The sequence below is a fragment of the Podarcis liolepis genome (assembly GCF_965112155.1).
Source record: "Podarcis liolepis genome assembly, chromosome: 1".
Classification (NCBI taxonomy): domain Eukaryota; kingdom Metazoa; phylum Chordata; class Lepidosauria; order Squamata; family Lacertidae; genus Podarcis; species Podarcis liolepis.
The window spans coordinates 138,479,151-138,505,687 of record NC_139554.1 but is presented as its reverse complement, the minus strand read 5'-3'; the positions used below and the strand labels follow the sequence as shown (position 1 = coordinate 138,505,687).

The window sequence follows — 26,537 nt, the reverse complement described above, 5'->3', positions numbered from 1 at the left end:
AGATGAATAATGCTCAATGGCTGATTGCTGGTGTATTGTCTATATAAGTACTTGAGCAGGGAGGAGAGAGAAAGCAGTGAGCCTGGAGACTCACTGAGTGGAAAGCAAGAAAAAGTGAAGCATGAAATCCTGGCCTGGAAAATAGTTTTGTCTTCACATTTACCATTTCTTCCCTTCCTCTGCAGATTGACACACTGGCAGGAGAATACCCTGCTGTAACTAATTACCTCTATGTCACATATAATGGTCAGGTAAGTGCTATTGTTTACTTTTGTATAGCTGCAGAGTATTATGATGTATTTTCTCCCATTACTATCTATTGACCTTGCAACTCAAATTCACGCACTCCAGGGATAGCTCAGGGAAGGGTTAGAACAGCTGGCAGAGGCATAATCCCATTGGAGTACGGGTGGAAATGTTTGCCTACTATTGTTATTGAGAAAGTAAAAGTGTAGCTGGGAGCGTTATAGTCCTTTTGAGCAGACATTGCAGAGATACAAGCCATGAAAAATCTTGCCCACAGAGCCACAGTTTTGTTCTTTAAGTTCCGACATCTATAAACAGCAAACAGGAAGCCTTTGCTCTTTGCTCTGGACTGAGAAAGCAATCGGTGCAAGTTTTGCTTGTGAGATGGGAGCTTCCTCCCCCCCCCCCACTTCTTCTTGCAAAGTTGAACCTCTCTCTACCAAATTCAATTTACGTGGTGCAATGCATTTTGAGCACAGTGGGTAGCTCTGTCCCATCCCATTTCACACCACTTACTGACAATGAATTGCATAATGAAAATGCTAACTCCCTGGCAATTTGTAAAAATGAATGCGAAGTAGGTGATTACTTGGAGCAGCTTTATGGGCATTGGGGCAATGCATTAGAAATAGCTTTTGGGATGTGAGTTACAAGAAAGAAAGAGAGGTTTGGTTTGGACGGAGGGTGAGGCTGACCTCCTGAATGCCACTGAAGCATGAGGCACAAACCAAAAGGGCCAGAGAGCCAGTACAGTAATGCCAAATCAGTTTGGTGCATATCTCTGCAAGAGTTGAAGATCAGAACACAAACTGTTAGGAATCAAAGTCACTTAGTACATAGTGAAAGCAGTAGGAAGAATGAGGACAATGCTTAGCTGAGGCAGTTGGGAAAGTAGCTGGGTAGATTCCCAGACAGGCGTAGCAATACAACTCTTATACACAAAACGCCTAAAGCCTATTAGCCTGAGTTGAGGCCAGGCAAAATGACCATGTTACATAACCTTTAATAATGGACATTTTCCTGGGCTAGCATTATGTGAATAACAGATGAGCTATCAAAGGCCCAAAGAGTCATCTGCATTGCCAGCAGAAGGACCTGGGTTCACAGACCCCAACATCTCCAGTTAGAAAGGTTTGTGGGGGAAGCAGGTGCTTGGAAAGGGCTTGATTGTCAGAGTGGACTGTGCTGAGACTGTGAGATACCGTAATTTAGTCTGACACATCATGTGGCAACTTCAGATGCTCCTTCCTAGACAGAAGCATTACTCAACTATTGATACAAATAATCAAATCAAGCTATCTGTTTAGTCCTTCTGTAGTCGGCCTTTTCAACTTGTTATATGACTTGGCTGTCGGTTATAGATCGATAGATCGATAGAAGTGAGCCTGGCTGGAGCAAAAATGCTTGGAGGGAGTAAACAGAGACAAGTGATGGTGTCTGCACTCTTCATCTATGCAGCCCTTTTGCTCTTTAAATCAGACCTCCACCCTCCACTTTCTATGAAACAGTGGCCCTGAGTCAATTGAGCCACTCTTCATAAATGGGACTCTTTAGGCATAGCTCTTGTTTGGACTCTAAACTCAGTAGCATAATGGATAAGGGCACTGTGACCTCACTGGTGTGAGTCTGTACCTTCAATGGTGTCCTTTAATTAAAAGCATTCATTATGGCTACAATATTCTGTAAGCCAACATTAATCGTTGGTAAGATTAGAAGGCTACTTTAAATTGGTGTATCCCTTCCTGTATTATGTGATTATTCGTGCCACTACCTTTCAGCAAGACACAGAATGCATCTCACAGGAGTGTATCAGAATCTTTAAATTGAGAGAAACCACTCTCTAAAATGTATAGACGACTCCTGTACTGGGAAGTCAAAGAGGAGGAATTTAAATCGGAAATGGTCCAATGGGCCAGAGACTTTGGCTATAATATTCCAATGGAAGTCTGTGGAAAACTATGGAGGGAAGACTTGAAGTGTACTGCATGTTATACCCTGAAAGAGAACTTCATGAAAATCCTTTAACAGTGGTATTTAACACCATCAAAATTGGCAAAAAATGTATAGAACCAGGCATTTGTTGGAGATGTAGAGAGGCAGAGGGTACGATGATTTACATGTGAATTGTAAGAAAATAAGGGAATTTCGGGATATAATATACAATGAGCTCAAAAAGAGGTTTAAAATCTCCTTTGCAAAACCCCCCGAAGCCTTTCTGCTGGGTATAATAGGTATAGACATGCCAAAAAAAATGTGAGGAAGATGTTCTTGTACACAACAGTGGCAGCAAGAATCTTAATAGCCAAAAAATGGAAAGGAGATTCCATCCTGACCAAAGTGCACTGGCAGACAAAATTATTAGAATACTGTACACAGAATTAGCAAGGATGACAGGAAGAATTAGAGATAATACAAAACAAACGTTCACTAGAGAGTGGGACATTTACAGAAAATATCTTAAAGAGCATTGCAAAATTGTGAATTCTCTGGCAGGCTTAGAATGACCCCTTTATTAACCTAGAAAACTTTCTGAAAATAAGAATTTGGGAGAAGTCTGGAGTGATAATTAAAAGTGCGCTACTCAAAAGAAACCTGGGACTCTGGATGGGGTGAATAGAAGTCATAATAGAAGTTGTGTCGTAAGAAATTTATTTTTTGTAATTTGTAATACCCTTGGGGTTTTTTCTTTGTTGACTGGTTTTTTCTTTTTTTATAATCAATAAAGCAATTATTTAAAAAAGAATATTTAAATTGGTCCTACAATTAAGGTAAATCTGAGTTTCCAAAAATCTGTTTAATTCAGTGGCATTCAAGTAAACTAAATGAGGTCAAAGTTAAGTCCCAGTAATAAAAATTTAAAAATAAAGAACTGCGAGGCATAAATGGTTTCTTCTCATGGGCGCAGTGGATGCTTTTGAGAACAATACTGGATGACTTTGCATACTGTGTTCTATTTTAGGAGCATGATGTAAAATTTGATGACCATGGAACGATGGTGCTGGGTTGTGGACCATATCACATAGGTAAATCTTGCTTTTAGTATCTCTGCCTTTCCAGACTAGAAGACCCTGTAAAAGTGTGTTAGGCACCCTCTTCTGCAATAAAGTTTCACATTGTCCTAGAATTCCACATGCAAAATTTACGTTGTGCCATTGCTAGAACATTGCATTTTGTCCATGTAGAACCAAAGCCATTTCTATTTTTGCCAAAGATTTTAGACTAGTTCTAAAAATACAAATTAAAAAAGTGCTGGTGTAGATGTAAGCACAATTAAGAGATGGTGAATGAGATTCTCCCTTCCGCTTTGGAATACAGGCCCCCAGTCAGACCCATGAACTGCTGAACTAGTTCCAGGAAGGTGCTATTTAGTACAAGGATGGCAAAGGGACCTGGAGACCTGGAGTCCTGTGGAGAAGGGGTGAAAGAGTTGGGTGTGTTTCATCTGGGGAAGAGAGAATTGATCTGAAGGGTTGTCATGGAGTTGAGGGAGCAGACTTGTGTTCTCTTGCTCCAGAGGTCTGGGCCAGTGGCTTCAAATGACAAGAAAAGGATTCAAAAACAGTAGTGAAAACTTGGTACAGATGGTGCAGACAATAGTTCCTCCCTCAGAAGGTGATAGAACTGTCCTTCATTAGAGGTTTTGTAAGCAGAGATTGGATGGCACCTCCCAGAAGTACCTTAGCAGTGGATATCCTGCTTTGCCAGTTGGTTGGACTAGCTGGCATTGGAGGCTTCTTCCAACTCTATGATTCTGTGAACTCAGTCGTTCACAGGTACTGCTGATGTTTGCACAGGTTTTGAGTTACTGGGAGGCTTACACGGAGGCAGTTGGAATCTTTGCTCTGCCCTTCCGATGCCCTCCTGATGTTTTAAAACCTGCCTGCACCATGATCTCCTTTCAAAACTTCACCTGGTTTTGCTCTTTCATTGGCAGGGAGCAGTGTGGAGTTCGACTGGTGTGCCGTTTCTTGCATCCGCACATTGCGACAGCTCTGTAAGAAAACAGTTGTTGTGAACTGCAACCCGGAGACAGTGAGCACGGATTTTGATGAGTGTGACAGGCTCTACTTTGATGAGCTGTCCCTGGAGAGAATCTTGGACATCTACCAACAGGAGGTATTTTATTTATTTTTTAATCCAAAATCCAAACAGCCTCAAAATAAGAATCAAGGCCAAGGTTTCCTAAACCATGCCAAACAGTTTGCAAAGTCAGTCTCATTGTCCCCTTGGGCTGGGCACTCCTTTTTTTAAAAAAAAAAAAGACCCTGGCATTATATTTTGCATGGCATTGCAGTTCCTAACCAACTGCTCCATAATGACTGCCAAATAAATAGAGAATTATTTTCCAAAGATGACATATTGCACAGTATTTACAAGCTGATTTAATTTATTTCACAGTTATTTATGGATCAAATTGTCCTGCCCTTGCTGAGCTTAGTTTTAACCTGTGATTGTGAAAGCAATTACACACATGCTTAATTTTATGCATGAGGACAATGCCATTGAAGCTAACATGATTTTTCAAATGCCAAACACAGCTTTCAAAAAGTTGCTCTGATAGATGTGCAGCAGTTTTTGAAGGTCTCTGTGCTGCCTCAGCCTGCTCATCATCTTGGACACCTCCCAACAGGAGTTAAAAAACTCAAATAGTCTCAGGGAATATAAACCAAGGTTTCCTAAACCTTCCATTTTGCAAAGTCAGTCTCATTGTCACCTTTGGCTCGGCAAAGTGCTTAAGCAGAATACTTAAAAATGTATTTTCTTTGCAACTCTGTTCCTAAAATGCTTGAATTCTTGACCCTGTCTCCTACTAGGGCAGCATGAGCTGCAATCCAATTAATACCACCTGTCAAGTACCTTTCTCCTCTCTCTCTCTCTTTTATGGGGGGGGGGGGGATTCAAAGATGCCAGGTGAAAAGCCTCCAGGCTTGAGGCATGAGAACACTCCTTTTGTTAGGAACAAGGCCAAGTGCCCTTTCGAGGTCAGAGCAGTAGGTCACTCATTAGCAGTCAGGGTTCATGATGTGACTCCTTTGGAATTCTGTTTTTAAAACTGGCCCACCGGACTTAGCCCAGACAAAAGTCGTGCTAGTGGTGTTGGACTAGAGGAGGGAGGGAGCGTTCTTTCATATTGTCCTGGAGCTGACTGGGAGGAGAGAATGGTTAACTGGGGCTTTGGCAGCCAGAGCTGCAACAACCCTTGGGACTGGTTTACCCCACAGGGTGCTGCTCTGGACAACACCCCTTTTTTACAGAGAGTTGTTTTGGGGGTATCAAAGTGGGAAGCTTAAAATTCCATGTATGAGAAAGTAAAACAATAATAGAATTATGGAAGCAACCCTGAGGGTCATCTAGTCCAACCCCCTGCAATGCAGGGATCTCAACTAAAACTTCCCTGACAGGTGACCATCCAACCTCTGCTTAAAAACCTCCAAGGAAGGAGAGTCCACCACCTCCCAAAGGATTCCGTTCCCCTGTCAAACAGCTCTAACCATCAGAAAGTACTTCTCTTCTTGTAACTTGAAGCTATCGGAGCAGGAGAAAACAAGCTTGCTCCTTCTTTCATGTGACAGCCCTTTAGATAGTTGAAGATGGCTATCATATCTCCTCTCAGTCTCCTCTTATCCAGGCTAAACATACCCAGCTCCTTCAACCATTCCTCATAAGGCTTGGTTTCCATCATCTTGGTTGCCCTCCTCTGCACACATTCCAGCTTGTCAATATCCTTCTTAAATTGTGACCGAGAACTGGATACATGACTCCAGGTGTGTCTAACCAAGGCAGAATAGAGCAAGACAATTACTGGAATCTCATCCTTCTCTGGATCCAAGCTGTTCTCTACCTTGCTTCTGATTGTGCTAATAGATGGTTTAGTTTGGCAAGGAGCTGCACAGAATCAACTTGTGGTGTTTTTTTGTTGTTGTTTTTTTGGTCTAAGTTTCTCTCTGTTCTCATTTTCTATAGGAATGCGATGGCTGCATCATCTCTGTAGGAGGGCAGATTCCAAACAACCTGGCTGTGCCACTTTACCGGAATGGAGTTAGAATTATGGGCACTAACCCGCTGCAGATTGACCGGGCAGAGGATCGATCTACATTCTCTGCTGTTCTTGATGAGCTGCAAATAGCTCAAGCACCCTGGAAAGCAGTTAATTCCTTGGTATGCAGACATACATCTAATCTGTGTTTAGTAATTTAAGGAACAGCAGTTGAAGGCTTAAGCCACTGTTCACAATTAATTTTCTTTGTTCGTATTTAGAAGGGTGCATTCACCCTGCAGCATGGATGTAGGAGCAAGCAAGCTTGTGCCCTAGCTGGATCGTAATCCTTTCCTTGGGTTTATTCCTTGCTATACATGTGAGGGCTTTGAAGATGAGTTTCCTCCTATCACACTGTGTTCTGTTCATTTTTTTAGTCAGTTACAGTTACAGGTCAGTTTCTGAGGCATTGAATTTTTTAGGAAGCACTTTTGGTGTCCAGGAATTTTGAGTGGGGGGTTATTTTTGCTCTGCCATGCCTGTCCAGAGAGCCCAGGAGAACCTTCCATGCTCCCCCTCCCCTCCCCTCTTTCTGTGTGACCATTTTTAATTACCCACAACATTGTTTCATCTGGCCTGAGAAACTAGCATGAATTGTAGTTTGTTTGAAACAAGCTGACTTGTTTCAAACAAGCCATAGCTATTGTTAACCATGGTTTGGCTGAAATGACAAACATGGTTAAGCAGAAGTATCCACATGGAAGAGTGGAAGGAGGCACAAGACCTCAAGCTTTGGCAGGAGCAGACAGAGAGGTGGGGGCCGCACCTGGCCTCCCTGCATACCAGGGTGGAGTGGGGAAGGATGGGGTAGGTGTGGTACAAAGACCTTGGCAGAAGCACCAGATGGGCTCTGCTGTGGCACCTGCACTGTGCCAACCTCATCGCCACCTCGTCTTGCCCCTCCTTGTCTTGATATGCAGCAGTGGCAGCCAGAGAGAGGTCAGATAAGTGGCCTAGCCCAACCCTGCCGCCTGCTGCTGAGCTTTGCCTCCTAGGGTTGTTTGCATTATGCAGAATGATGGTTCAAACACACCCAAAATGTTAAGCACCCCACTTTCATTTGCAAGGCTTCTTTTGTGACCTGCTGTGTGATATCACCATTCAGGGTGGTTAGGTTCCTTCTCTCTTCTAAAAACCTTTGAGAACACTCTTCCGCTCCTCCATATACAGATTAGCTTATTCAGGTACACCAAAGACTGAGAATGTATCCAGATTTTACTTGTACAAACATGTCTAGGCATTCTCAGTATCTTATATATAAAAAAGATCCTTTCCCAACTTTTTAGGAGAATGCTGTTGAATTTGCTAACTTGGTTGGCTACCCATGCTTGCTGAGACCTTCCTATGTTTTGAGGTAAGCCTCTCCCCCGCCCTTGACAATGTAAATTGAACTTCCTACATTGTTTGCACTATCAGGATACCGCTGTGCTACCTATGGAAGCTGCTCAGTTTTTAGACCAAGAAGCTGAGGTCTGATAGGGGGGTCTGATAGATCTTGGCAGGGGGTTGGACTCGATGGCCCTTGTGGTCTCTTCCAACTCTATGATTCTATGATAGGTACCGAGATAATGAAAAAGTATTAGACCTGCCTGGCACTCATATATCTGAGCCAACAGCAGGCTCTCTCAACTTAATATTGTTTTAAGAACTTCTGTGTAGGGTTCTTAGTCATTTTGCCATTTGTCAGCATCTCATTGATTACAGAGTATTGACTTTGGACCGGCTGCACCAAACCAATGTTAGGGCTATTTGCTCCCCAGTTTCCAAATCAGAAGAGTCTCCTTACTTGGGATCCCCTACGTAGCAGCTGGCGGTTAACCTTGACTTTCCCATTCCCATATTGCCCATGTCCCTTCACTCAAAGCACTTGGGCGAATTCTCTGAGGAGTCCTGGTGGGTCAAACCAAGAAGCTATCTAGCTCAACCTCCTTTTCACAATAGTGACCTACCACCTGCTTTGGAGAAGTCCCAAGCAGGGCATGAAGGCAACATTCACTCTCTGTTGCTTCTGTTTCTCTCCAGCTCCCCTGCCCCACATCAGCAGCTGGTATGAATGTTTCATTTGGCAGTCCTGGCTCACGGGTGGATTGACTGACTTTCCATGAATTTACCCCATCCTCTTTTTTTCCAAAGCCATCCAAGCAAGTGACCCTCTTCACGTATTTTCTTCCCTTCCCAGAGTGCCCTGGGTTATCCTGCTCCTCAGCCTACATACTTTTCAGCCGTCTCCTCCTAAGGCTTACTCCTTGGAAGCCTCTCTAGTCTGGGCAGCAATTATTTCCCTTCGCTTTCTTGCTTCCTGTTTGCTTGCATCAGATCCGCCTGAGCAGAGACAGTGATGACTGCTGCTGATGCTCAGGAGCACCTGATGATGGCAGGAGTGCTCCTGCCTTAAGATCTGTTATGGGCTTTTACAAAGCTGAAAAACACAATCAAATTGGATCATGTAAACAGTCTGAAAAGTCTCTTTCTCCAACACCATGAAAAAGTGATTTCTTAACTGGACAATTGGGTTTTGGCGCTTCAAATCCTAGAAGATAGTAGTGGTGATACTATTGTTTTCTGTGGATAATGCCCACTCAGATGCTCTTAACTGATATGTCTGTTTAGCAGCTCAGTTGATCCTTCGTGCATCCATCTTTGACGGCTTCAGTACCAGCTATGAGGTGTATGTACAGTCACTGTCCTGCAGGTCTAAAAAGTCACATGGAAGTATTGGGAACAATATCTTGGCAAATGCTGCCCACACAAATGTGTTGGGACCTCCCCATGTATACCCTCTTCAAAAGAAGAAAAGATGTCACCTAATGTGTGTGTATGCATGCTATACTGTCAGAAATGTAGATAAATTGACAGCTACTGGTAATATCTTAAGATTATAAAAGGTCCAGGAAGATGGGTCGAAACATTCTGACATGTACTGGGCAATATAAAAGTCAGTTGAATGCCCTTAGTAAATCACAGAATGTCATCCTTGCTAAAAAGAAAAATAATAATAACCCTTGTTTCTCTCATTTAATCTAGGAGTGGTGAAGTAGATCTAGCCATTTTATTCACTTTATTTTTTATTTTAAAAGATTTATATACCACCTGTCATGTAAATGCTTCTGGCAAGTGTACAAGAATAGTAGTAGTACAGTAATCTTAACATACAATGTAGTTAAAAACAGAGTAGCTGAGCAATCCTAATTCTGGGAAGCTGGTGAAACTTATGTCAGTTTAAGTCATGCGTAACTCCTGGCAGAACTAGGATGGAGTTACGATGGCATAGGCCCAAATTCATCCCAGCAGATCTTGGGTTTGAGCTGGGCTAAAGTTGAACAGAATCAGTTCCCGGGTTTTCAGCATGTGCTAAAACTGTAGCAAAGTTGGCGTCTGCTTTCTTTCTAGTGGAGCCACCCTGTTAGCACGGTCGCATTTGACATGCTGCCCACAGCAGGAAAGTCTGCACCCCATCATAGTCCCTATCTCTAGCACCCAACACTGGTTTGATAAATAGAATTTGTCCTTTTGGAGTTGGATCCCACGTATTTTCCACTCCTATAGTGATCAGTAGAGAATTTCTTGTATAACTAAATGTAAGGCATATACCACGTGAAACAACAATTACAAGACAAAGGCTCCAAAGGGTGGTGACAACCCTCCTTATAAATAGACTAGTTTTGCTTAATTGAAGGTAAGTTGGAAACCTGGAAGCAGGGAGCAAAGCTAGCGGTTGGCCCCCCGCAAGTGGACCTGGTCTGTTGGTAGCCCAGTGGCATGCCTGAGAGGCTGCTGGCCTCCTGGAACCTAACATAATATAATAATAATAATAATAATAATAATAATAATAATAATAATAATAATACATTATTACATGGTACATTACCCTAAGGATGTCACAACACGCATCTTGCCAGCCTCGTTTTTCAGTTATTGAGAAATATAGGCATACCTGTGTTGTGTTGACCATATCTACAGTTCCAATATGAAATTCTCTTTCACCTCTAACAGTTTTATGACAAGTATGTGCCGTGGCAGCTGCTTTTCTTTCAGGATATGGCGGACAAAACAAAACAAGGAGAATGAGCTGAATCAGTGCGCAGAGATGTTCTAAATACTCCCTCAACAAAGCTTAATGTGGCAAAGTGCTTATTCACAGAGGAGAGGAAGAGAAATAGAGTTTGCTGAGCACAGTTCGCAAGTGCAGATGGAAATTGAGTTGAAGCCTTCTGATAATAAAAGAGAGGCCAACTATCCGTCTGAGGGATGCAACCCTGGCACTGAAGGAAGCGGAAAGAATGTTTAAGCAGGGGGCGGGAATCTGATAAGTGCAAAAGGCCTTCGTGATATGATTAACTGTAAGTTACCGTTAAATAATTCAATTAAAACCTCTTTTGAATGGGTTTTTTAAAGCAACCCACAGGATTCTCAAGCCTAGAAGGAGTTCTTTGATCTGATTGAAGTGCTGATCTTTTGTTTAGAAAGACAGGGACATCTTGCAAAAGGAGGTTTACTCTTCTTTTGAAGGTAATTGGCACATGGAATAACTTCCACATGGCTTTAATGGTTTCATCCTTATTAGTTCCAGTGGAATGTTTAATAAAAAATAACTAGAGATCCCATAATATGAAGTATTGTACAAGAACTGATGCAGCATAGTGGTTAAAATTTTGGTATGAAAGAGCAACAGTACCAACTACATAGACAAAACTGTGTCGAATTCCAAAAGCATTTCAAACACCAATTTCTCTTAAGGGGAAAAGGTGTTTCACAAATAGGTTAGGCATTTGCCACCTTTGGGCTCTTCTGGACAGGGATTTTGCAGCACTTCTGTCTTTTTGGATTTTGCTGTATGGTTCCACAAAGTGATGGTGGTGTTTTCTTCTGCTGGTATTCCAGAATAACATAGGCACCAGACTGCAGTATTTCAAGGAAGATTCAGTATGATCCTGCTATATGTTCGGTAGTGTGGAAGGTACTGGGTGTATTCCTGCTGTTTCATATGGTGCCTGAGCAACACCTGTTTTGTGCCACTTCTGAGTCACTTCAGACGAGACATCAGGCGGTATTGAAGCTGTTTAGGGAAATTTTTAACGATTGATGTTTTAATGTATTTTTAAACCTTCTGTTGGAAGCCACCCAGAGTGGCTGGGGAAATCCAACCAGATGGGTGGGGTAGAATTATTATTATTATTATTATTATTATTCCACCCTGAGGGAATATCTCATTTGGTGGAGCATGAGACACTTAATCTCAGGATCATGGGTTCAAGCAATGGTCCTCGTGGTCCCTTCCAACTCTATGATTCTTTGAAATTCTGGGGTTAGGCATCAAGGCAGGGGGTGGGCACTAGCAAGAGTCAGATTTTTACTAACAGAAGAATTTAAAGAATTTCAGAATGCAGAGGGTGAAATGGTTAAAAAAAACTAAAAAAACAAAACACCTACATACACGCACTCATAACCCAATTTTTATAGGCAGAACAATTAGAGAATTCTGGAATATCAAGGGTAAAATTATTTTAAAGAAAAGGCACCTGGACATAAGTCAGATTTTTGCGGCCCTCCCCCAAGATGGCGCCGAGGTAAGACGCTCTTATCGGAGCTCAAAGAATTTTTTAACTAAATGCCTTTGTTGCCGGCTCTCCTCCTTCTTTTGGATTTTATTTCCTTTCGCTACTTCGCTGGGCTTTTGAACATCTTATCTTATCCTCCTCGGTGCCGGGACTTAGTGAAGTTAGTGAAGTTTTAACGAAGGCTCTCAGACATTCCCTCCCGGGCATTAAGGCACTCCCTCCCAGTTTCTCGTTGACTCCTCGTGACAAACTTATCCCAAGGATCTTTAAGGACCTCTAATGGGCTTTTAACCCTAAAAACTATAAATTTATAAAACCACAAATTTCTCCCACCACCTCTAACTTCGTGGACCCCCAAACATCTCAGTTGTTTTAACAAACTGAGAAGAAGGGGGGGGGATACTTCAAAGGAGTGCTCTAATTGGACCCAGTTTTAAACTCCTCGCAGCAGCCCAGCCAGGACTGAATGAGAACTGAATGAGATTGCGACCTGAGAACTTTAACACTCTATCACTCCGTTTAGAAGTCTGATCTCATTGATTTAAGAAGAATCTAGCAATGAGAAGAGCCAAAAGACTCAGATGTTCTGATACAGAAACTGACGCAGAGCCCTCCGGTTTCAAACAGAGTAATCTAGATAATTACCTGCTACCTCAAAAACAACACATATCTCCTCCCAAAACCTTCCTCAACTCTTTACATGGAAAGACAGTTGAAGAGATATCCCTAGGAATAAATGAGGACAAGGCTACTACTCCCATAATCGAGGCACAAGTGCTAATTGATAGAAAGGTGGAGCTGCTGGAGGAATGCTGCCTAATGACTGCTCAAACAGTTCAAAAAATCTTTGAGCAATTACAAAACATCTCCAAGAAGCTGGATAACCCAGATGAAAGGAGGCAACTCACTCCCTTTTTGCCATCCTTAATAAGCCCTGGAGACAAACAGAACAAATACAAATTTATACCTCTAAACCAACCAAAAACCAGAGGAAGCCCCCCTCACTCAGTCAACCTGATACTGAGGCCATGTGAGATTGTTCTCCACATTTTTCCATATAGAGGGCCCCTACCTTACTGGGAGTCATCCTTCTGGGCCAGACACCATCTAAATCTGCTCCTAGGCCTTGAGGGTGGAAGCATCGACCTAAAAGCAGTCAAGAGGCTCACTAACGATGGACATTCCAAAAAAGTACTACTAAAATTTGGTAGTCATAGAATTCCAACCAAAATCCTAAGGGTAAAGGCTTATTTAGCCCAGAAAGGAATTATTCCGCGTCGACACTTTGAAGATATATCACTCAGACCATTGATTGCATCTAAAAGACAGAACAAGATGAATAAGGCCATTCTACCAGAAGCCGACATCTGCCCTACTCCCGTGGAAGAACCCAGTAGATGGGAAAAACCGCAGCCAGCTACCCGGGAAATCACACAAGAAAAATCCAAGCTCTCAAACCAAGCGACTGTAGCATCAAACAACAGCCTCGCCCTTGATACAATAGACTGGACAGTCCCAGAAGAAGTAGATCTGCTGAGTAACTTTACCAAGCTACCAGACAAAGAACAAATAAACATACTCAGTAAATTGACGAAACTACAGGCCAGATTGACCGAAATTCACCAACAAGGGCAACAAAATGCAGCAGAAACAATACACAATCAAACTTTACACTTACCAGCCCTCTCCCCTAAATGCATAGTCAAAAAGAAAGCCACCAATGGAACTTTCAAATGTATAGATGCAGACCTTCAAATCCAGCCTCCTTTAGAATATGAAATGGCAAGGAAAAACTCCAGCAATGAGACCACAAATTCCTGGCTGAGATATCAAATACTAGCTCTAAACGAAATAGGTACCCCTTATTTAAGTACTACAAAGGACTCTAACATTGCCGAACAAAAGATGACCTCCAACAGACCTGATTCACTGAGCCCAACATCAAATGAGGCCAAAGAAATGGAACTAGAGACTGAAAACAGTCCTACTGTCCACAACAGTCTACCAACCACAGAAATTTCTCAGGAACAAGGAATAGTTAAGGAAGAAAACCAAGAAAGGGAGGAAATTTTAATTTCCCGCACTTTAAAAAAGAATCTAAAAGACCCACCATTATGTTCCCCGCCGAAAGCAGCGACAAATGGCTGTATCTGCACAAGACAAAATCCCTCGCTGGACTCAATAACAGAACTAGAATGACTAAATGCTGTCAACCAGCCATCAACTCAAAAACGGATCCTACGCTTGCTGTCCTGGAATATTGCAGGGTGGGGAAACAAAGACGGAGACCCAGACCTAATGAACTTCCTTAAAGATTTTGAATTAATACTTCTACAAGAAACATGGTCAACTAGAGATATTAAAATCAATGGATTCACCTCCTATACGAAACCCGCAGTGAAAACAAACACGAAGGGCCGGCCGAAAGCAGGGTTCTGTTGCATGATCAAAGACAACTTAGGGTTTGAAATCAAGCAGCTAGAAAAATGCTTACCACTTGCACAAGCTCTACTTTTAACCCAAAAAGACGATACTTTGCTACTTGTAAATGTCTATATCCCCCCAACCAAAAACAACAGCAGCAGTGAAAATTGGTCACAACTAACCTTTTATATAGAAAATTTGACCGATAAATACCCAAATGCCTCACTGATAATAGCAGGTGATTTTAATGCCAGAGTGGGAACCAACAATGAACAACTATGTAGCAAACTAAATTGGAATACTGATAATGATATCGCACATGCCCTGAAAATAGGACGATTCTCCAGAGATAGGGTTGTAAACAACGAAGGCTTACGCCTACTTGAATTATGTAACAACTTTAATTTGCAGATTGTGAACGGTTCAACAAAAGGCGATAGAAGCGGGGAGTTTACATACTTCTCCCCCCGAGGATGCAGTGTCATCGACTATATTCTTGTCCCTTATAATATTATAAATTCAATCATGGACCTCAAAATTGGAACGCGTACTGAAAGCGACCATCAGCCATTATTGTTGTCTATTAACTTAAAGGACGAAACCAAAATAACCAAGTACAATATCATAGAACCTTCTCAATACAAACAAATGACCCAATTAAAATGGTCCCAGGAAATGAGTGCAGCAGTGGGGCAAAAACTTACAGCCAACCTGAGAAAACAAGTATTATCCAACTTAAAGACCACTAATCCCTACAGTGATATTCTGAAAATTTATAATGAAATCTTCCAAATGTTCGTAGAGCTTAGTACTCCACCTAAAGTTTGGGTACTTAAACATAGCGCTAGCCCTTGGTTTGATGATGAATGTTTCCAGCTAAAAAGAAAGCTGCGCCAAACATTTAAAAATAATCGCGCTAAACTAGAGCCCTCTTATCTTGATGAAAAAAGACAATACCATTACATTCTGGCCGAAAAGAAACAGAAATATGCAACCCAAAAATGGCTACAATTACTCGACTCAATTCAGAGTAAAAACAACAAAGCGTTCTGGAACCTGGTGTACGGAGGATTGAAAGCCGAAAACCAACTAACTCTACCACCAATTGCAGAATCCAAATGGTCCCAATACTTCACATCTGTATTTAATAATCTACACAGTGAACTCAAAGGAAATGAGACCACTAAAAATAAAATCAATAAACTCCAGGAGTGGCCAAGGGTAGAAGAAGAGGAAATTAGAGAGATAGTTAAAAATTTCAAATCGGGGAAATCGCCTGGGCCAGACGGTCTACCAATAGAATTATTCAAGACCTATATAGATTGGTGGGCAGAACCCTTAGCTCAATTGTTTACTCTCATAGATAAATATGGGATCATACCTGAGATATGGTTAAGATCAATAATTATCCCAATCTTTAAAAATGGCGACCCAAAAGAACCAAGGAATTACAGACCGATAAGCCTATTATCAGTGATAGGGAAAATCTACGCTAAGCACCTTTTATCTAAACTTCTTACCTGGATGAAAAATCTAAATTTACCAGGGAAAGAACAAATAGGTTTCTCCAAAGGTTGCTCTACATTAGACCACTGCCTTATACTTATGCATTTGGTTGAAAAATATAGATCCCAAAGGCAATCTAAGATATATGCTGCTTTTGTAGACTTTCGTGGTGCATTCGACTCAATTGACCGCCCAAAGCTGTGGAGGAAACTCGCAGAATTAAAAATTGATCAGCGCTTATTGATTCTAATACAAAATCTATACTCTTCCAATACCTGTCAAGTCAAACTTAACACCAAAGGTCACCTTTCATCAGACATCCCAAACTCGAAAGGGGTAAAACAAGGGTGTATTCTCGCTCCCTTTCTATTTAATTTATTTTTATCAGACTTGCCAGATCACCTCCAAAAAATAGAATCACATGCCCCTAAACTTAATCAGAAACCAGTTCCTCTCTTATTATACGCAGACGATGCTGTCCTACTATCATTAACGAGCTTGGGTCTGAAACGTCTTATATCTTCTCTGATCCTTTACTGCGAATGTAACAAACTCTCTATAAATTATGAGAAGACAAAAAATTTTGGTCTTCTCGAATGGTTGGAAATTAGAGAAATGGAAAATAAGAGGGCAAGAAATCCAACAAGTGAAAATCTATAGGTATCTGGGAATCTTATTCCAGAGCAATTTAGGGTGGGCAAATCATCGCACAAATGCCATAAAACAGGCAAAGTGTACCTCATCAGCAGTTGCCCGTTTTTATTATCAGAAAGGTAATCAATTTATTCCTGCGGCCAATCAGATATTTCAAACAAAAGTGCAATCCCAGATATTCTATGGAATCCCGCTATGGGTCCAAGCATATAACAGTGATTTAAAAAAAGATTCACTCCAGCTTTCTGAGACGTATTCTTGGACTCCCAGCTGTGATTAAATATGAAACAATGTGTGCAGAAATAGGCATACACACAATGGAATATTGGGCATGGTCCACCTCAATAAAGTACTGGTTACGCTGCCATTTTCGCTGCCCTCCATCAAGTCTGCTCGCCGATTTGCTCAAAGACTCCTATAAATCAAGATGGTATCAGTACCTCGAAAAAAAGATTGAATCTTTAGGCATCGAGCTGGAGCCCCAGTACAATTCTAATGAGCAATACATTTTCCATAATATCCAAACTAGACTAAAGGATGTCGAGAGACAAAATATTATGGCAGCTGTAAACAAAATTTGCTCCCCCATATTCTATGATTTAAATATCTTAGATAGCAGAGCCAATTACGTCACTAAATTAATAATCCCAGCCCAACGTAGGGCTTTTATGCTGGCCCGTTTGAATGTTTTTCCCTCAGCATTTGTCAGGGGAAGATATCAAAACATTCCTAGAAACAAGAGATTCAGCAGATGTTCTATGAATGTCCCGGACACTGTAGAGCATATTCTCTTTCATTGCCCATTGTACAGTATCCCACGTCAACGCGTGCTGTCCCCTCTTTTGGGTGGTCTGGAACCCCAGCAAGGTGAATGTGTGGGATTCTGCCTATCCGACGTCGACCAAAGGGTAACGGCGGGGGTAGCCGAGTTTTTGGTAGCAGTCCTCCAAGGAGCAGGTTAACAACGAAAACCACTGATTTTATATGTATATATATATATATGTATGTAGCCAACTGCTGCCTTTTATATATATTTCAAAGCTTTTATATGTTATTTCCTCTTTTATGGTTTTATTTGCACAATGCCTAATAAAGGTTTGATAAGTAAGTACATAGACAAAACTGTGTCGAATTCCAAAAGCATTTCAAACACCAATTTCTCTTAAGGGGAAAAGGTGTTTCACAAATAGGTTAGGCATTTGCCACCTTTGGGCTCTTCTGGACAGGGATTTTGCAGCACTTCTGTCTTTTTGGATTTTGCTGTATGGTTCCACAAAGTGATGGTGGTGTTTTCTTCTGCTGGTATTCCAGAATAACATAGGCACCAGACTGCAGTATTTCAAGGAAGATTCAGTATGATCCTGCTATATGTTCGGTAGTGTGGAAGGTACTGGGTGTATTCCTGCTGTTTCATATGGTGCCTGAGCAACACCTGTTTTGTGCCACTTCTGAGTCACTTCAGACGAGACATCAGGCGGTATTGAAGCTGTTTAGGGAAATTTTTAACGATTGATGTTTTAATGTATTTTTAAACCTTCTGTTGGAAGCCACCCAGAGTGGCTGGGGAAATCCAACCAGATGGGTGGGGTAGAATTATTATTATTATTATTATTATTATTATTCCACCCTGAGGGAATATCTCATTTGGTGGAGCATGAGACACTTAATCTCAGGATCATGGGTTCAAGCAATGGTCCTCGTGGTCCCTTCCAACTCTATGATTCTTTGAAATTCTGGGGTTAGGCATCAAGGCAGGGGGTGGGCACTAGCAAGAGTCAGATTTTTACTAACAGAAGAATTTAAAGAATTTCAGAATGCAGAGGGTGAAATGGTTAAAAAAAACTAAAAAAACAAAACACCTACATACACGCACTCATAACCCAATTTTTATAGGCAGAACAATTAGAGAATTCTGGAATATCAAGGGTAAAATTATTTTAAAGAAAAGGCACCTGGACATAAGTCAGATTTTTACTGGTTGAATACCCAAACAGCGAAGGGAGGTTTTGTGATGTTTCAGGAGCAGAAGATCCTTAGATGGTGCAGATAACAAAATCTGGTCTCATTCTTCAAAAAGAGTAGGAATCATTCTGATGGCGTGGAAGAAATTTTTAAAAAGACAAGAGCATACTCTATAAACAGTTCACCTAGACAGACACTTAGTTCACAGACAGACCTTGTTCACACATTGCATTGAACCATAGTTTATTTTTTATTATTATTAAATATTTATTAAAATTTTCCCATTTCAAAAAAAAACCAAAAACAAAAAACAAAAAAAGAAAACATATACAGTTTAGAACCCTTCTTTTTCTATACCATATTTCTCTGACTTCCCCACACCTCCCCTTCTTATATTCCAATTCAAATTGTTAATTCAACAAGTTCTTATCCCCAATTTTTAACCTTTTTATATTTAGTTCAATTTAAAAAACCCTTTTAACAACATCAAAATTTATACATCAATGTTCATTCTTAAGTCTTAAATCCTTTTCCTAAAGTCGACCCAAATTCCCTTCCACGAATTCCCCACTTTTCATACTAGTAACAAGACAGAATAAAAAGAAAAAAGATAGATTATAATTATGCATCCTTTGGATCCCCAAACCCCACCCCGTCCCCTTTCCCGGTTTCAATCCCCCACAAATGTCCATCAGTCTTAATCTGCTATCAGCCTGGAGATCTCACGTCCGAGGCTCTCAATTCTCTCTCAGTTCCTCTCTGCCGGTTTTTTTGATAGTCCTTAATATTAAACACCAGATCTCGGAGACGCTCTGGCCCGATAGGGACAAAGTTTCTTCCAGCCAGACCTCCATACTTAAAAGTGGAGCCCAAATCTTGTTTCTTATTCCTTTCAAAACCAAATGTCCCCAAAGCTCCAACTTTCACCTTAATCAAATTTGTAATCCTTGGGTCTTCAGATCTCCACATAAGGAGATCTCTCCATTCTTCAATCTCGAGCTCAAACCAGATTTTCATCATCAAGTTCTTATTTTCCTTTGTAACCATCATGTCAGGCCTCTGGCTCTCCTTTGTCATCTGCAACATTACATCTCCTCCTTCCTTTTCCTCAGAAACAACATGTATCTCTTTCTCCACACTCTCAAAGTTCTCAAATTTCTCCTCTTGTCCAGCTGCATGAACTTCCTGGATCAAGTCCTTATCAAATTCAATGAATTTGTTTACTGTTAAGTCCAGAGTTGCAACGTTGGTAGCCAAAACATCAATTTGGCCTTGTAACTTTCCCAAGAGAAAAAACACTCTGTCCAATTTAGCTTGAATTTTCCCTCCTTCAGCCATTCTTGTAATGTCCCAAAACCCCCTCTAGAGGGATTTTGGTTACTTAGTATTCCTTCCAGTTCAAATCCAAAAATCAAGTTAGTTTGTATCAGTTCTTCCTTGTTTTCAACAAAATATAGCCAAATTGTAACGAATATAACCAGCAGAGACAATAGAAAATAAAGTTCTCTTTTCCCGTCTTGACAGCTAATTTGACAGCTGTCAAGCTCTTCAATATCTCTTCAGCAGGCTCTCTCGCGGATCACTCCCGGGTCAGGGGGGGTGGCACTTCAGCTCCCAAAATTTGTTCTTATCCTCCAGTAAGATTACTTAAACTGCCAAATCGTGAAATTAATGTCTTTACCCAATAAAAAAGATAAAATCCTCTCGACCTTAGTTAGCTGGTCCTTGCTTTAGATTACATTGAACCATAAAAAGGTAAAGGTACCCCTGCCCGTTCGGGCCAGTCTTGCCAGACTCTAGGGTTGTGCGCTCATCTCACTCTATAGGCCAGGAGCCAGCGCTGTCTGCAGACACTTCCGGGTCACGTGGCCAGCGTGACAAGCTGCATCTGGCGAGCCAGCGCAGCACACGGAACGCCGTTTACCTTCCCGCTGGTAAGCGGTCCCTATTTATCTACTTGCACCCGGAGGTGCTTTCGAACTGCTAGGTTGGCAGGCACTGGGACCAAACGACAGGAGCGCACCCCGCCACGGGGATTCGAACCGCCGACAATGCGATCAGCAAGTCCTAGGTGCTGAGGTTTTACCCACAGCGCCACCTACGTCCCTACATTGAACCATAGTTTAAAACAAATCAGGGCTGTCTCTTTCAGGCCAAACGTCAAGATCTATGGGTTTGTGAAAATCAAAAATATTGCTGGGTTGGCCCCAGGCAATGTGTGAGAATACCATACAATGTCATAGAGATTGTATGTTTTAGCTAGATAACTCAGGATAGAGCATGAATTTGAATAATCCTTGTTTCTGAACAGGAAGTTCATATCCTCTTTACAAGGATATTTTCAAGGTGGAATTTCATGATGACTTTTTCCATAAAAAATATTCTTCTTCTGAAGGAACCCCATGTGGCAAGAGTGCAAACCATGAGCTGAAAATCACCATGTTGAGGATTTTAGAAAATAGACAAGCAACTACGTAAAGAGAATGCATACATGGCTTGGGGGGGGGGGTGAACTGAATCCCCACCTACCTGTTTTTTCCAGTGTACCTAAACTACTGTATCTCACAGATATTATAGCTGACCAAACCCCAAATTCAGAAATAACAAACCTTGAGAAAACTGTGAACATTTTTGTCCACTCATTCTCAACTTTCTCTGACATGATTCTTGTGATTCCAAAAAGGAATTGTTTGGGCTTTGTGTGAAATAACCCACTATGAAAGAAGATCAAATATGGATGACAAACCAAGCTGAAAACTTATTGTCCCAGAATTAGCATTTCACACACCGTTGTTTTCAGCAATGCCAAGTTCCCTGTGAAACCATTGCAAATGATTGAGCAAGAGGAGATCTTGGGGAGAACCAGACTTTTTACACAGTGTTTAGTCAATAATCCTTCCCCCTGATTTGGTATATTCTTGGGGGCACTCACCTTTTTAGGGGTAAGTTCAATATTGTTTACCTTTGGTGAAGTGTTGCTTTATCCTTTCAGCTTAAGAAAGAACTGGGAGGATGAGTTGAATAGAAGACAGTTTCCGAAGATGAAAAGTGTGATATGACAGTATCTTTAACCTTTCCCTACCCTCTTTCTTCATAGTGGCTCAGCAATGAATGTAGTCCATACAGAAAAAGAGATGAAAAAGTTCTTGGCAGAGGCAACCAGACTTTCACAGGTATTATACAACACTGTCCTCATTTCCCTCCACTCATTTGATTTTTATTTGTTTTAGGAAACTTGAATATGATTAAATTTGTTTATCCACATGAAGTCTTGCATGTTCCTACACTCTTAATTTGGGAACTTGTTTGATACTTGGAACATTCCTTCTTACAAAGGTGCCTTTGATTTCTAATAGTAACAGTAAAAGATTAAGGCATTTGTAAATTCGTAGTAGTAGTGTGTATGCACATGGATGTTGAAATATACTCAGAGTCGCAAAGTGATTTCATGCTCTTTATTCAGCTCATAGTGGTGAGGAGGAATGAATGAAAGTCCCCTCACAGTATCTGCTTTATATACATTCTTTACACAATGGGCTGCACATGATTGGCTAATTCCGGAATTCTCCTGTAGGCCAAGCAGGTTGTGGATACACTTCTACCTGGAGCTGGATTGGGTGGCTCCTGCCGACCAACCATACTGCTGCATTGTTCTAGGACCAATCAGACTGCTGCATTCTGAATCCTATTGTTCTAGGACCAATCAGGCTGCTGCATTTTGGATCCTATTGTTCTAGGACCAATCAGACTGCTGCAGTTTGGATCCTATTCAACTCAGTACATAACAGATGTGTACTGCTTTCTTCGTCTTTATTATTATTATTATTATTATTATTATTATTATTATTATTATATTTCCAGATCAGGTGAACTTTGCTTATACCCAATTAGTTAACTGAATTTCATGGCTTCGTTTTTTAAAAAATGAAAATAAATAAAACTTTTAACACCATTGCTTTGTGCCGCCTGTGTTTCCTTTGGCCCAAGGAAGAGCACCATTCCATTTAGCATTAACCTGCTGTCATTATTGGCCTAAAGTGTGAATGATGATAGTCACAATTTTCCAGTGAAAGTATTTCAGAAGATCCAGGACAAAATGGTCTTGGTTGTTTTTATTTTGTACTTTTCATGGGAAATACCGTATTTTTCGCCCCATAGGACGCACCTATTTTTTGGGGGGGGGGGAAATAAAGAAAAAAAATTATTTCCCTCCCCCCCCCAGGCACGGGGCAGGCGCGGGGGAAACCCGAGCTTCCCCCGACCCCAGCCCCCAGAAAAGCCTGCTATCCGCAAGCCTAGGGAGCCGCGCCGGTCTCCCCAGGCTTGTGGAGAGGTGCGCGAAGCCTGGGTGCGCTCTTCAGCGCGTCCCGGGCTTCGGAATGCAGGCAGCTCTGCGCCACCCTCCAGAGCCCCGCGCGGCTTCGCGCCGGGATCGGGAGGGTGGCGCAGAGCTGCAGGAAGCCCTGGAGCGCAGGCAGCTCTGCGCCACCCTCTGGAGCCCCGCACGGCTTTGCGCCGGGATCCGGAGGGTGGCGCAGAGCTGCAGGAAGCCCAGGAAAGCCTGCATTTGCCCCATAGGACGCACACACATTTCCCCTTCATTTTTGGAGGGGAAAAAGTGCCTCCTATAGGGCGAAAAATACGGTAAGTTTGGTTGGTGTGCCGGGTGATGTTCAGTTGGAGTAAGAAAAGTGTAGTCTGTAATTTTAAGGAGAATTAATAGCATACGGCAATGCCCAGGAAACAGATCCTGAGCAATCGTTTTGTGTAGTATTAAACAATTATACGTTCTGCTGACTTGCGTCTGTAACTGCCATTGGTAGTGATGTACAGTATAGGATGAAGCTGTAGAAGAGGCGTGAAGAAAGGAAGATTAAAGAGTTTGTTTTCAGACAACATATTGAAATTACATGAAAGTTCTTAAGCCAGTCTGTGAATCTTTCCTGCTAATGTTCTTTAATTGCACATGATTCCCGAGTAATAATAACTCATTTTGCGTATGTAGAAGCAGCAGCCGCCATTACTCACACTCCCCAGAATGTGAGGGCCACAACTTTATTAAACTTTTCTCAGCTACAAACAATTGCAACAACTTTAACCCCACCCCATCAGTGCAGGTTTCCTAATGCTTAAGCTGAGATAGAACTCATGTTTTCCCATTTAGAGACGCTTCCATTTTCTGGACTGGATTTTCACATTCTCAGAAGAAGCTCGGTTTTCAAAGAGCCCAACTCTTATGCCATGTAGGCTGCAAATCATTATGGCAATTTTCAGTTCATTTCCAAATGTCAACTCCATAGCCAAGAGGGGGCTGCAAACTTGCTAAAACTGATTCTATTACAATGACTCCCCCCCCCCCAATCCTTTCTTTCTACTGAAATATTTCAAATACTAGAATTCATGCCAGTTACTATCACAGTGCCAAATCATAGTCATACAGGATGTATATTTTTTTCTTCCTTGTGATATCAATAGGAACACCCTGTTGTACTGACAAAATTCATTGAAGGAGCTCGGGAAGTGGAAATGGATGCTGTTGCAAAGAATGGAAAGGTACAAACTTCTTCCTTAAATAATGCTTTAAAAAAATACTTCCCAGCATTTACAGACGGAATATTAAAGCAGCTTAACAAATGTCTCATTCCAAGTTCTAGATCAGGGATGCGGAGCCCGTTTCACAATGGGGGCAACATTCTCTTCTGGGAAACCTTTCAGGGAACACATGCCAGAGGTGGTCGGCAAAAGTGGGTGGAGCAATGCGTGGACAATAGGCTTGTTACTATGCACAACTGCACAACTGCACATGCCTCTCTCATCTCCATCTACGCAAGCAAAATGCGTTATCAGAATTCAAGGACCCATTCCAACCAGGCCAAAGCTTGAAACAAGATACAGTATAGCAGACTCATCAGTTCACACATAGCAGAGGATATCTTAGATTGCCCCTGAGAGTTTGAAAAATGTTAGCTGAATTCTGTGATGGATCTGGAATGGCTCTCCATTATGCCATGGTACAGTAATTGTGCACAGAGATCTCTAATTCCCGGAATCCACTGCAAGTATCACCATATTGTAAAACAGCCTGGCATAACACATAGAAGTAAATAAAAATAGTAAGTATTCATTCGTATACTGTGTTTGAGGTACTTTGTAGTCCTTACAAAAACCCTATAAATAGGGCAGGAGTGAGGACCCAACATTCCATGCAAGTTCATATGTGGGAATACAATCTTTCAGATAGCTTGGACCTAAGTAAAACAAAATATTTAGAACGATAATAGGCTGCAGCACTATGCATACATACCTGGTTGTAAGTCCTGTAGAATTCAGCAGGTTTGCTTTTGAGTAGCAATGTATAGAATTGGACTGTTAAATTAGAAGAAGGCTGGTAAGTGAAGAGAGAAGATATTTGGGGATAACAGTCGTTAGCAGATAACAAGGTTTAAACATTGTACAGCTTATTTAACCACGAAGCACTGGCTCACAGCCATTTTAGCTACCACAGTTTGCTATTACCTACTAACACTTTTACTGGCTCTTTTTTGAGCAGGTCATCTGTCATGCTGTTTCTGAGCATGTGGAAGATGCTGGTGTTCACTCTGGAGATGCTACGTTGATGTTCCCTGCACAAACGATTAGCCAAGGAGCCTTGGAGAAGGTCAGCGTGGTTTTGTTTCGTTTTAATGATAACGGGCAGCATTAGACCGTGGACACTATTAACTATACTAATAAACTCTTTAGAGACACACTGAAAACCATTTATGGCTACCAGAGTGGAATTTGGTAGCTCTCACAGAGTTTGTTTTAAAAAGAGAGGAAAAGGCTAGTGTATGTTCTGTGCTAAGGCACTACAGCAATCCAATATGTATTCTGCCTCAGGGCAAGCAAGTTAACTCAGAGAAACATTATTTGCACCGTCTTGATCCATAAGTAATGGAGAGACCTACTGGTCCTCCATGTTGCATATCTGGCTGCTTCCTTTATTTGCTGTGTTAGGGGGAGTTAGGGGGCGATGAAGCAAGCCTGGAAACGCAACTTTGAGCTCATTCTCAGGCGTAATTTGGGGCAGTTCTGACAGTGAAGAGTCAGCGCTTATCTGCAAGATGTTCAAGGGAGCGGTGGCTGTCCAATTCCAGGTTCTCAGGTTGTTGCTGCGGTGGTAGTTGTCTGAGTAAATACATGCTTTCTTCTGTTCTCTCAGGTGAAAATTGCAACCAGGAAGATTGCAGATGCCTTTGCTATCTCTGGACCATTCAATGTTCAGTTTCTCATCCGGGGAAATGAAGTCTTGGTGAGACCCATTTTAGCTCAATGTACAAGTGGCTCATCATCATAATAAAGAGGAAGCTCTCCTTCAAAAGCCCTCTTTTTCTTGATACCCACCGGGCGAAAAATCACCAAGGCTGTTGCCGCTGCTTGCTGCACCGCATGGGACAGTGCTAGGCACATAATATCTGCCTTGTTTGCTGCTACATGGGTCTTTGTACCACTGATACTCTGCCATTCACCACTTTATAAGGCGCCCTGTGATACAATTTTGAGAAAAGAACTCTGTCTGCCCACACAATGCAGTAATTTGAGGATAAAGCAAGCTCTGTAGAATTGCCGTCTGTCAGCAAGTGTGTTAGCTCAGTACTGGGCTTAAATCAGATCAGCACTAAATAAGATTGGTAAGAATGTTATACGAGACTCATCCTATTAGCACAGCACAAGTTTGACTCTACAATACATACCTATTTTGCTTTCTACGGTGATTATGGATAGCTAGAGAGCAAATTGGAAGGCAGAGGGATAGAAGAAAGTGTGCCTTCAAAGCAGTTTTACTGAAAGGGCGACATTTTCATAGAGCTCTCACCCCCATGTAAAAAAAATCTAGTGCCTGAACTTACTCCTAGCCCTCAGGCCCAGCTATTGCAGCACTTCATGACCAAACTAAGAAAGACATTAATTGCATGAATGCAATTAGCATAGACAGCTTAAAAAAATATTAATTGCAAATGGCAGTGGGGGATGGAGAGCAATATTTGGACTGCAGGAGGTGGGAGTGGGAGTTTAACCCTTTCCTTCTTGGTCCATTGTTGAAAACCCTCCCTCCTTCAGGAAGCTACTATTTGCACCAGGAGGGAAAACTCATTTGAGGCCAGTGGAGA

At 41.7% G+C, this 26,537-nt stretch overlaps 1 protein-coding gene across 2 annotated transcripts in view; it reads left to right on the top strand.

Annotated features, from left to right (window-relative positions):
• Positions 1-26,537, top strand: part of CPS1 (carbamoyl-phosphate synthase 1) — a 187,398-nt gene that overhangs the window by 138,682 nt on the left and 22,179 nt on the right. For both annotated transcript variants that reach the window (XM_083471970.1, XM_083471969.1), the window contains exons 23-31: positions 186-251; positions 3,206-3,269; positions 4,181-4,362; positions 6,211-6,405; positions 7,570-7,637; positions 21,485-21,560; positions 23,863-23,940; positions 24,938-25,045; positions 25,589-25,678. In XM_083471970.1, coding sequence (XP_083328096.1) covers positions 186-251; positions 3,206-3,269; positions 4,181-4,362; positions 6,211-6,405; positions 7,570-7,637; positions 21,485-21,560; positions 23,863-23,940; positions 24,938-25,045; positions 25,589-25,678 — 927 coding nt within the window. The remainder of the gene's footprint in view (positions 1-185; positions 252-3,205; positions 3,270-4,180; positions 4,363-6,210; positions 6,406-7,569; positions 7,638-21,484; positions 21,561-23,862; positions 23,941-24,937; positions 25,046-25,588; positions 25,679-26,537) is intronic.